This window comes from Cyprinodon tularosa, unplaced genomic scaffold (genome assembly GCF_016077235.1).
Source record: "Cyprinodon tularosa strain WSP-4 unplaced genomic scaffold, ASM1607723v1 ctg562, whole genome shotgun sequence".
Lineage (NCBI taxonomy): Eukaryota > Metazoa > Chordata > Actinopteri > Cyprinodontiformes > Cyprinodontidae > Cyprinodon > Cyprinodon tularosa.
The window spans coordinates 198,269-211,236 of NW_024039299.1; the positions used below are offsets into that span (position 1 = coordinate 198,269).

A 12,968-nucleotide genomic window follows, 5' to 3' on the forward strand; every position below is an offset into this window, starting at 1 on the left:
TATACAGTTAGAAACCAACCTCTGAAACATCTGGATCTACAGTTAGAAACCAACCTCTGAAACATCTGGATATACAGTAAAAACAAACCTCTGAAACATCTGGATCTACAGTTAGAAACCAACCTCTGAAACATCTGGATATACAGTTAGAAACCAACCTCTAAAACATCTGGATATACAGTTAGAAACCAACCTCTAAAACATCTGGATCTACAGTTAGAAACCAACCTCTGAAACATCTGGATCTACAGTTAGAAACCAACCTCTGAAACATCTGGATCTACAGTTAGAAACCAACCTCTGAAACATCTGGATCTACAGTTAGAAACCAACCTCTGAAACATCTGGATATACAGTTAGAAACCAACCTCTAAAACATCTGGATCTACAGTTAGAAACCAACCTCTGAAACATCTGGATATACAGTTAGAAACTAACCTCTAAAACATCTGGATATACAGTTAGAAACCAACCTCTAAAACATCTGGATCTACAGTTAGAACCAAGTTCTGCAGCTAAAACATCTGGATCTACAGTTAGAAACCAACCTCTGAAACATCTGGATATACAGTTAGAAACCAACCTCTAAAACATCTGGATATACAGTTAGAAACCAACCTCTAAAACATCTGGATCTACAGTTAGAAACCAACCTCTGAAACATCTGGATCTACAGTTAGAAACCAACCTCTGAAACATCTGGATCTACAGTTAGAAACCAACCTCTGAAACATCTGGATCTACAGTTAGAAACCAACCTCTGAAACATCTGGATATACAGTTAGAAACCAACCTCTAAAACATCTGGATCTACAGTTAGAAACCAACCTCTGAAACATCTGGATATACAGTTAGAAACCAACCTCTAAAACATCTGGATATACAGTTAGAAACCAACCTCTAAAACATCTGGATCTACAGTTAGAACCAAGTTCTGCAGCTAAAACATCTGGATCTACAGTTAGAAACCAACCTCTGAAACATCTGGATATACAGTTAGAAACCAACCTCTAAAACATCTGGATCTACAGTTAGAAACCAACCTCTGAAACATCTGGATATACAGTTAGAAACCAACCTCTGAAACATCTGGATCTACAGTTAAAACCAACTTCTGAAACATCTGGATATACAGTTAGAAACCAACCTCTGAAACATCTGGATCTACAGTTAGAAACCAACCTCTGAAACATCTGGATATACAGTAAAAACCAACCTCTGAAACATCTGGATCTACAGTTAGAAACCAACCTCTGAAACATCTGGATATACAGTTAGAAACCAACCTCTAAAACATCTGGATATACAGTTAGAAACCAACCTCTAAAACATCTGGATCTACAGTTAGAAACCAACCTCTGAAACATCTGGATCTACAGTTAGAAACCAACCTCTGAAACATCTGGATCTACAGTTAGAAACCAACCTCTGAAACATCTGGATCTACAGTTAGAAACCAACCTCTGAAACATCTGGATATACAGTTAGAAACCAACCTCTAAAACATCTGGATCTACAGTTAGAAACCAACCTCTGAAACATCTGGATCTACAGTTAGAACCAACCTCTGAAACATCTGGATCTACAGTTAGAAACCAACCTCTGAAACATCTGGATATACAGTTAGAAACCAACCTCTAAAACATCTGGATCTACAGTTAGAACCAAGTTCTGCAGCTAAAACATCTGGATCTACAGTTAGAAACCAACCTCTGAAACATCTGGATATACAGTTAGAAACCAACCTCTAAAACATCTGGATCTACAGTTAGAACCAACTTCTGAAACATCTGGATATACAGTTAGAAACCAACCTCTAAAACATCTGGATCTACAGTTAGAACCAACCTCTGAAACATCTGGATATACAGTTAGAAACCAACCTCTAAAACATCTGGATCTACAGTTAGAAACCAACCTCTGAAACATCTGGATCTACAGTTAGAACCAACCTCTGAAACATCTGGATCTACAGTTAGAAACCAACCTCTGAAACATCTGGATATACAGTTAGAAACCAACCTCTAAAACATCTGGATCTACAGTTAGAACCAAGTTCTGCAGCTAAAACATCTGGATCTACAGTTAGAAACCAACCTCTGAAACATCTGGATATACAGTTAGAAACCAACCTCTAAAACATCTGGATCTACAGTTAGAACCAACTTCTGAAACATCTGGATATACAGTTAGAAACCAACCTCTAAAACATCTGGATCTACAGTTAGAACCAACCTCTGAAACATCTGGATATACAGTTAGAAACCAACCTCTAAAACATCTGGATATACAGTTAGAAACCAACCTCTAAAACATCTGGATCTACAGTTAGAACCAAGTTCTGCAGCTAAAACATCTGGATCTACAGTTAGAATCCCAGCAGATGGCCGCTCACACTGAGCCTGGTTCTGCTGGAGGTTTCTTCCTGTTCAAAGGGAGTTTTTCCTCTCCACTGTCGCTACAAGCATGCTTAGTGTGAGGGATTGCTGAAGAGTCAATGAGTCGATGCAATCAGCTGGTTTTCCTTAGATAGAAAACTTTGAATCAATCTGACTGGATGATCTGGTTGAATTGGAGCTATAGAAATAGAATGAATAGAATTGACCCAAACATGTCAATAACAGCTTCTACAGTAAGGAGTCCATTTCAATCCTTCAGGTCAGAGAGGAGCCATCCTGACCGTTATTGACTGTTCGTGTTTTCGGCTCCTGATGGTATCTGCCTCAGACCCGTCAGGATGAGCTGCGTTCGCCGTGGGGCTGCAGGTACGATTCCCAGTCTGTCCAGCAAACAGCCTCCTTACAGGAGATCTCTGCCAGTTCACAGCAGCCATTATGCAGCACTGAAGAGCACCATGACTAATGATGTGTGGGCCTAAAAGCTCTGAGACACTTTGAGAGCCGCTGCTGCCAGCCTTTGTTTTTATTCTAATCAACCGTGATTTGTAAAAGGAAAAATCCTCTTTATTCTACTTATTACCCTGTAATTACTTCAGCTGCATTAAAGGTATTTAATGCAGGTTATCAGCAGAGGAGGGAAATTTATCGCTGGGTAGTTTAACATCAGACAGATAAGATGAGTTATCAGGAACGGGGAGGAGAGGAAAAAAACCTGAAGAGGTTTCAGTGTTTTATCCATTATTTTAACCAAATCTTTAAAATAATAACAATAAGGGCTGGGATTTAACTGGTTAATTTCTATTAATTAATAATGGATCCTGTAATTAACTCAATTAAAGATTTGTGACACGTCCAACCAATAAAAATATTATAAACTGGAGGAACTGAGAACAAAAATGAATACAGAAACTGATAAATCAAACAGCAACATAAGGTTGAATATGACTGTATTGTTTACACATTTCACATTACTACAGTCTGATTTATAAAAGAAATAAAATAAAGTCTGATTTATAAAAGAAATAAAGTAAAGGATTGCAGCTGCAAGAATGAAAGGAAATGTAGAAAAATAAGGTTCTGATTTCATGACTCAGCTTTTAGTAAGACCGTCATGTTTCCGTACTACGACGGAGAATTATTTTATCTTTTTATTGTGAGAATAAAATAGTAACTATAGAATAAAGTGGTAACATTATGAGAAAAAGTCGTAACTTTATAGGAGTTTTTTGTAGGAGCGTGAAGGAAGCCATCTTTGTTAAGAAAGAAAAAACAACCTTAAACAGAGAGCTTTCAGAAACCTGCAATGCAGCGATAGAGTTGATTCCTTCCCTCCATCAATGCAGCCGCCGTCACTATGCAGGGGAACAAAATACCTCGCCAGGCCAACAATGACCCTTAACGACTGCCTTTTCAGAGGAATGGGCCAATATCAGGTAGGGATGCACGATATAATCGGCCCCCTATCGGTATCGGCCATTATCTGCTATTGCTGCGTTTTTCTTTTCTTCAGACGTAGATCTCGTTAGGTTATTAATAAATGAACATTTTCTATCTGTTCTAGTTCTAGATGCTGCATAGACTCGTTAAGAGGAGCTTTGCTTTATAGAATGCACCGCTGTTTTTATAACTTTTAATAATCTGTCGAAGTCAAATGTGGGAAATAGTTTTAATGTGTGACAGAAGTGAAAACAATCTGCAGAGATCTGCTCACCCTGCCTAGTCAGAGCGCCTCTATACGCCGTCAGTTGAATATGGAAAAAACATCAGATCGTAGATTAAAACGCCGTAAAAACCGGTGAGTTCTGGCCTTAACTCATTCAGTCGTTCAATAACTGAAACCCTCTGATCACTAACTGCTGGATTAGAGGGTGAATAAATGCTTAAGTCAGGAGCTGAGGACGGATCCTGCAGGTTTAAGCTTCCACTACAGGAACAGTTTTGCTTATTTAACCTGCTTTTACTCTAATTGGATTGAATTATGAAGATGGAGCTTCATCCTGGTTCTGGAACCTTTGGGTCGATGTTTGGTGGGAGGTTAAAATCACTTTAGTGTTTGTTTTTCTAAATAACTAGGGATGCACGATATAATCGGCCCCCTATCGGTATCGGCCTTAAAACTGAATATCGGACATCGGCCCCCCCACCGATATTTAACCCGATATTTGATCAGCTTCTGAGTTTCTAAAGTCTAAAAAAAAATACTACTATTTGTTTCTCAAAAACTTCTTTTTTACAGACTTAAAAACTTCTAAAGACGAGGGAAAAAATATTGATCCATTAAAATATCCCAATATCTTCATATGCTGATATATTGCCCTTTAAAAACACCATATCAATCTCTTTTACTAATGAAATATTGCTATATGTCATCGTTATGCTACGAAATCCCCCGAAAATTCACCAAATGTTGCCATATTTTTATATGTTGATATATTGACGCGGTATCGATCTATTTTACTAACAAAATCTCACAAGAATTTGCAAAATATCACGAGAGTTTGTAACAGAACGATTCTGAAAGTAAAATAGATCGATACCGCGTTTTTAAAAATCTATTTGATATCAGCATATGAAAATATATTTGAGTTTATTATTTTTCAAAGTGTCAGAAATGGATAACAAAACTGCTATTTTCAATGACTACTTATTTTTGTCCAGCTTTAACATCGGTATCGATATCGGTTATCGGCTACATGAGTTTTAAAATATCGGCATATCGGATATCGGCCAAAATCCCGATATCCTGCATCGCTAGTATCAGGTATTGCAGGCCGATAATGACCCTAACGACCCCCATTCCAAAGGGGGGGACCCGTTCATCCGTTTCTATTTTCATGTTTTCTAAACTAAAACCAGGCTTTGTTGGGCTGCTGGATAAAACCTGGAACTAAACGCTATTTCTGACTTTTTGAAATTAAAAATCTTCATGGATGGAAGAGAAACGTCTTCAAACTTGGAAACAAAGTCCAGAGGATTGATTTTAACTTTTTTAACTTTTTCGGAGTCAATCAGTCACCACTGAGTCCAAAGAGTCGATCAAACCGTCCTGGGACGAACAGAAGAGGCTCTACATGTATATTCTGCAGCCGTTTCCTCCAAACTTAAATCCATGCAGCGAAAGCAAAGCCTCTGCTGAGCCGTTCATGTCGGGAGAAGAGAAAACAGATTTGTTTGCAGCCATAATTGAGCTTTTAATGGGATAAGTCAGTGTGTTGGTGTTTCACCAGCAAGTGCTTTTAGAAAAAAAAACTAGCTTCATTATTCTGCTGATTAATGGAGGAAGTGCACTCACATCACCCATCTACTGGCTGCCATTTAAACACAGCACTAATCGCTGGACTGGGAGCAGAAACAGGCACATTTATTATCTGGAATGAAAAGTCTCAGCAGAGATATTTGTGGTCGGTGGAGATTAAGATTTAGAGAGAAATCCTGACATTTTAAACGGCAGCTTGTTTCTTACTGACGCCTGTTTCCACTTTAATGCACATCAGTTTGCAAATGAATCAGGATTCAGCTGCTGAAACTGAGCTGGGAGACGTATGAACACTCACTTCATCAGGATGGGATTAAACTGATAATAAAGTAAAAAAATCTTGGTGTTGTTTTTGATCAGGACCTGTCATTTAAATCCCAGATCAAAGAGATTTCTAGAATTTCCTTCTTTCATCTGAGGAATATTGCAAAAATGATAAATCTCCTGTCCAGGGGTGATGCTGAGAAACTAGCGTTTTCCAGTGTAGTCCTGTTTCTCTGACTGTGACTAACTGGATGTGCTCTCTTCATCCTCTGACATGGGAGCTGGCTCGGAGCTCGTCTGCCTGGCTGTGTGTTTCCTGGACGGGGCCGCCTGTGGAGCTGGTTGACAGTTGCCTTTTGTATCTATGCTTCTTTTTCTATGTCTGCTTCTGTCTCCTTGAACCCCAGTGGGCCTCAGCAGATGGCCGCTCACACTGAGCCTGGTTCTGCTGGAGGTTTCTTCCTGTTCAAAGGGAGTTTTTCCTCTCCACTGTCGCTACAAGCATGCTTAGTGTGAGGGATTGCTGAAGAGTCAATGAGTCGATGCAATCAGCTGGTTTTCCTTAGATAGAAAACTGAATTGGAGCTATAGAAATAAACTGAATAGAATAGAAATACGTCCCAGAAGTTATGTCAGCCTCATTTCCAGGATAAATCATTAATATGACATGATGTATAAAACTGTTCTTGAATTGAGTGAAAAGCCTTTTTAAAAATAACATCTTTATCACTTGGATAACTTTATGCGTTTAATAAGTGGAGCGTCGCTTTAATTATCTCATAATGAGCATCTTCCATATTCAGCTCTAACCAACAGCTAGCCTCGCCGCCATTGGCTCAGCCTGGATCCTTTAAGTCAAGATCGGCGCCTGACCTTTGACCCACCCTGCAGAACACAGACAGCACACAGAGAACATACAGAGAGCAAAAGGATATGAATGGACCAGGATCCTGATGGCCAGTTTACGGATGGGGTGGAACGGGCTGAACATGTAGAGGGCGGACGTGGCGCTGAAGCGGAAGATGGCCTTCCCTTTGTTCAGGACTATGAAAGTCTGGAAGGAAAAAACAGACAGAAACGTGTTTCCATCATTGGTTTGAGTCTGAGCGGCAGAACGGCGCAGATTCACCCAGAAAAACATCGTTACCGTTAATTACTGAGGAGCAAAACTGGCTCTGGTCTTTACAGCTTGCTTTAGTCCAGATTCTACGGAGTGACTTTTGGTCCATTATTGTTTCAAGCAAAAAAAATTGTTTTTTGTAAATTAATAATTAATTAAATGTAATTAAATTTAATAAACAATCTAGAAATGAGACTTTGAAAAAAGCTGTAATTACAAATATAAAAAATTAAGTTTCTTGTGTTTTAGAGATTTTATATTTTCACATTTTATTTCTTAAAAATTCTGTTTTTCAGATTGAGTTTTATGAATTCTTTTCAAACTGCATCTAACAGATCAGATTCTCTGCACCTCTGGGGGCGGGACTTCCTCTGGACTGGGGAGCAAAGACATATTTCTTCTGCTCCGCTGTTGCCAACTTTGCGATTTTTCTCTCTCAATTTATTGCCTTTCCAGACCTCCTAGCGTCTTTATTAAAAAAAAAACAGACTGGCACCAAATCTACCCGTTTTTTTCTTAGTTGATGGAGACTTTGGCGACATAAAAGCACCGTACTCTGTCCTCCTGAGCGAGACGACCATTGGCCTCTCTCTATCTGTCTGCTGTGGCAACCTGCTCTGCAGCACAGAGTTAACCTTTGAACTTTGAATCCAGATTGCAAATGAAATGTGCAACGCTGCTGCTAGATTGCAAAATTGAATCATGAAAAACTAAATAGATAAACTAAAGAGCTAAATTAAAGACTATGGGTATTCTGATCTGCAGCTATAGCACCTAGATCTATGCTTTATAGTAGAAGGAAGAACTTTTTAATGCAGATGTTACAGTAAAGTCCTGCAGCTCTGGATTCTGGACCTACGGAAGAGGATTAGGGCCACTGAAAAAAAAAGTTGACTGATTTTTAAATTTTATTTCAGTTTAACATGGGAAATTCTGGGGAATTCTGACTTTTTTCTCAGAATTCTGAGATGAAAGTCAGGATTCTGACTAAATTCTGACAATAAAAAAGTCAGAATTCTAAAAAAAAGTCAGAATTCGGAGATTAAAGTCAGAATTCTGACTTTTTTTTTAGAATTCTGACTTTTTTATTGTCAGAATTTAGTCAGGATTCTGACTAAATTCTGACAATAAAAAAGTCAGAATTCTAAAAAAAAGTCAGAATTCGGAGATTAAAGTCAGAATTCTGACTTTTTTTTTAGAATTCTGACTTTTTTATTGTCAGAATTTAGTCAGAATTCTGACTAAATTCTGACAATAAAAAAGTCAGAATTCTAAAAAAAAGTCAGAATTCTGAGAAAAAAGTCAGAAATCTGAGATTAAAGTCATACTAAACTGAAATAAAATTTAAAAATCAGTTAATTTTTTTTTTTTCATCGGCCCTAATCCTCTTCCGTATGGACCAGCAGGTTTTCAAGGTCATGAAAAAACTGAAACCCTGCAGTTAAATGTCGACATGTTTGTGTTTAATTCAAAGGAAAATCGCACTAAATTCATCATTTTTGGTTAAAAATGGTCAGAATTCTGTTTTTTATCAGATAATTTAACTCTATTCAGAAGCAGCTCCACCTTAATGGATCCTGTTTTTATCTCCTCTGCTCTGTGACCTCTGCCTCTGGTGTTTAACACCTTTTTATTTATATCTAAAGCAAATCTTTAAAACATGGATACGAATCCAGAGATGGTGATTGGGTCCCACCCTCTTGTCCTTGAAGTAGTACGGGTCGATGTCCTCCAGGGGAACGCCCACCAGGTGAGAGGGGATGTCAGCGAAGATGCGGGGCAGCTGTTTTCCTGCCTCCAGGTCGGGCCGGGGCCGGGGGAGCTCCACGTCGCCCAGGTCCTGCAGTAAAACCACCGACAGAAACAACAACATCAGCTTCTCATCAGTCGCTCTGCGGTTTCTACCTGTTTTATATTTTAAATCTTCTGTCTGACAAACTTTTCACCTTTTAGATCAGGAACTGTAAATTATTTCTGCTGTTCTTTGTTGTAGCCTCTTTACTTTTACTAACATGTTTGTGTTTCTGAGGAAAAGTGTAACGCTAAATACTGTTAGCTTAGCTAGCTTACACTGGAAAAAATCCAAATCTAGATAAGAATTTTTTTCTTAAAATCTGTGCATTTGTTCTTACATTGAGGAGATAAAAGAGACATTTTGTCAATGGAACAAGACAATTTAGATTTAAAACACGAAAATGCAATTCCATTGTCTTATTTCAAGTGCATTTTATTTAAAAATACTCATTCCATTGGCAAATCATCACATTTACCTGCTCAAATTAGGGGTAAATACACTTAATTTAAGAAGTTTTTACTTATTTCTAGATCATTTTTGCAGTGTAGCATCCATATTTGATCTAAAAGCACAAAAATCGCCCAAGTTTTCACCCCTAAATCAACAAAATGCTGTTATGGAGTTTTTTAAGTCCAACATTGGAAAAAATCTAAATCTGAATAAAACATTTTTTCTTAAAATAAGTTCATTTGTTCTTGGATTGAGGAGATAAAAGAGACATTTTGCCAATGGAACAAGATGATTTGCATTTAAAATAAAAAAACACAATCTTATTTAAGTGCATATTATCTAATTATCTTATTTTAAGAGTGAAAATAATCAAACTATCTCATTTACCTGCTCATATTAAGGGTAAATACACTTAATTTAAGAAATGTGTACTTCTTTTTAGATAGTTTTTTCCAGTGTTGGTAGAATGGAGGCTGGTTTAGCTTAACTGGTTATTACACTGCAAAAAATGGAAATCTAAATAAGTAATTTTTGCTCAAATTAGGTGCATTTTTTCTTGAATTGAGGAGGTGAGACACTTTGCCAATGGAACAAGACAAATTACATTTAAAATAAGAAAAAAACAATTGCTTTGTCTTATTTCAAGTGCATTTTATCTAATCATCTTAAAAATACTCATTCTATTGGCAGATCATCTTATTTACCTGCTTAAAATAAGGGTAAATACACTTAATTTAAGACATTTTTACTTATTTCTAGATGTTTTTTGCAGTGTAGCCTGCACACTGCAAAAAATCTAGTCATTTTTTCTTAAAATTTGTGCATTTTTTTCTTGAATTTAGGAGGTAAGTGAGACATTTAACATAATAATATATTTCTTTTTTTTTTCCAAGTTCATATTATCTATTTTTTTTATTTTAAGAGGAAGAAAATCTCATTTCATTGGCAGGTCGTCTTATTTTCCTGCTCAGTTTAAGGCTAAACACCATCGGCAGCGGCTGCACTGAAAAAACATCGGTAAAAAATGTCTTAAATTAAGTGTATTTCCCCTTAATTTGGTCTCAAAATAAGACAATTAGATAAAATTCACTTGAAATAAGACGTTTATCTCTTTTTGTTTTCTTATTTTAAGTGTAAATTGTCTCTTTTATCTCCTCAAACCAAGAACAAATGTATTTATTTTAAGATAAACTGACTGATGTAGACTTTAATTTTTCCCCAGTGAGGGCTCCCTGTTTGTGTCTGTCTGTGAATCCGTACCTCCTGGTATTGCTTTTTGCGTCGGGCCTCCTCCTGGGTGATGCGCTGTTCGATGGCCGCCAGGGAGTCCGGCGTGAAGCGCTTAAAGCTCTCTGGTCCCATTGGAAACACACAGCCAGCCATCTTCTCATCCTGATCCTGCTGCTAACTGGTCCAGTATACCAGCTGAAGACATGCAAACACAAAGAATATACGTCCCACTTTTAATATCTAACATTCTGCTTCCCAGAACATCTGGATTTTTAAATAATAATCATCTTTAGACGGAGAGAAAAGCTTGATGGTTTCTCTCATATAGCCTGTTAGTATAATCTGATGTCAGACTGTTCAAACACCTGTTGAGAATACTTTGAATCCTTGAATAATGAGACGAGGAGCGCTTGATTCGAGGACCCGGGGTGTGATTTAGTGATTTCTTCTGGTGCAGGTTGATTGCATCCTCTGAGACAGCGACCTGCAGCTCAGGACGACCCACAGCATCACACCATTAAAGCTCAACTCTGAGGGTTTGAACAGCAGCAATCAGCCTGAAAAAAACCCAGATGGAGGCGAATCACATCTACCTCCTCCTGTTCCTCTCAGCAGCGGAGCACACCTTCCCTTTATCCGCCCTAAACTTTGGGTTTCCTTCACTCCAGAATCATCAGTTGGTCTCTGTTCCGGTTTCAACAGGATTTCCCTTCAAACACAAACACTAGTGTGGATGGCAGGGTCGTTGTTTAAAGTTGATTGCTCGCGGGAATTTGAAGCAGTCTAGTCATTCTGAGAGGGATTTAGGTCAATAGGAGTGAGGAAAAGGAAAAGGACAGGTTCCCTTCATCATTTAGATTCATTTTCCACAGCAGAGAGTAAAAAGATGAAGCAACAGATGCTGCTGATTGATTAGAAATACGGGATTTTCCAGACTAGAGCGCACCTCACTAAATAAAAATAAATACATATCATCAAAATTCAAATAGGAAAGGGGGACAGTGAAGTTTTCATTCATATTTATTAATATTTAAACAACAAAAATCAAGTGTAGAATCCTGGAATGTGCCTCTCCTATTCCTAATGCTACGTTCACATCTAAAGCAGCAGGAGCAGCAGGAGCAGCAGGTTTCCTTGCAAACTCAACGCTTGATTCGCATCAAGGTGCAGCAGAAGGTCCTGCAGCGCGTAATGAGCAGCAGGAGCATCTTCTGAGCATCTGAGGCGCAGGATACGCTGGAGTTGGATAGCTTGAACTTTAGCCGCTCTGAAGCCTGAAGAAAAACAGGTTAACGAGGTTTGTTCTGAACTTCCACGTCAGGATGCCAAAATGTCGTATTTCTAAACGATTCTCTGGGAGGAAACAGAAACTAATCTGGATGTTTTCACCAGGGAAGGTGGTGAAACTGAATGTGATTGGACGGATCACACAGAAACTTAAACTATTAAAAAAGCACAAGAGAACCGGAATAAAACTGCTGGAAAGATCTAACAACTGATGCAGGCGTGAAAGAAAGTAAAAGAGATTAATGCTACGACTGCAAGCAGCAGAAGCTGCTGGATTTCAAGTAAAGTCAACAGCTGATGCGCATCAAGGCGCAGCAGAAGGTCCTGCGGGTTTAGAGCAGCAGAAGGACTGCTAGTCAAGATTCTCAGTCATCCAGGTTATATTCATTTAAAAAAGGAAAAAAAAACAAACACAGGGAAACAGAAAATCTTGCATATTCAGCCAGGCCAACAATTCCCTCTAAGGGCCCCCCTTTCAGAGACATAGACAGGTATGGGGCATTGCAGGCTAACAAAGAAGCCCCCCCCATTCCTAACCCGTTAGTTAGTCAGGGCTAACATTAGCCTGTCTGCAGGACTAACGTTACCCTGTCTGCAGGACTAACGTTACCCTGTCTGCAGGACTAACGTTAGCCTGTCTGCAGGGCTAACATTAGCCTGTCTGCAGGACTAACGTTACCCTGTCTGCAGGACTAACGTTAGCCTGTCTGCAGGACTAACGTTACCCTGTCTGCAGGACTAACGTTAGCCTGTCTGCAGGACTAACGTTACCCTGTCTGCAGGACTAACGTTAGCCTGTCTGCAGGACTAACGTTAGCCTGTCTGCAGGACTAACGTTACCCTGTCTGCAGGACTAACGTTAGCCTGTCTGCAGGACTAACGTTAGCCTGTCTGCAGGACTAACGTTAGCCTGTCTGCAGGACTAACGTTAGCCTGTCTGCAGGACTAACGTTACCCTGTCTGCAGGACTAACGTTAGCCTGTCTGCAGGACTAACGTTAGCCTGTCTGCAGGACTAACATTATACACACACATATAGCTATATATATATATATATATATATATATATATATATATATATATATATATATATAGCAACAAGGCATTAAATATTGCCTGCAGGACTTTTGTATTTGTTGTAAATAAAAGATAAAAATAAATGAGAATC

General features: G+C 38.6%; 1 protein-coding gene across 1 annotated transcript in view; it reads right to left on the bottom strand.

Annotated features, from left to right (window-relative positions):
- scn5lab (sodium channel, voltage gated, type V-like, alpha b) overlaps positions 1-12,968 on the bottom strand; it is a 257,645-nt gene that overhangs the window by 187,401 nt on the left and 57,276 nt on the right. Inside the window, exons 2-4 of the mRNA XM_038305734.1 lie at positions 10,545-10,709; positions 8,736-8,879; positions 6,855-6,973 (exon numbers count right to left, since the gene is read on the bottom strand). Coding sequence (XP_038161662.1) covers positions 6,855-6,973; positions 8,736-8,879; positions 10,545-10,667 — 386 coding nt within the window. The 5' untranslated portion in view covers positions 10,668-10,709. The remainder of the gene's footprint in view (positions 1-6,854; positions 6,974-8,735; positions 8,880-10,544; positions 10,710-12,968) is intronic.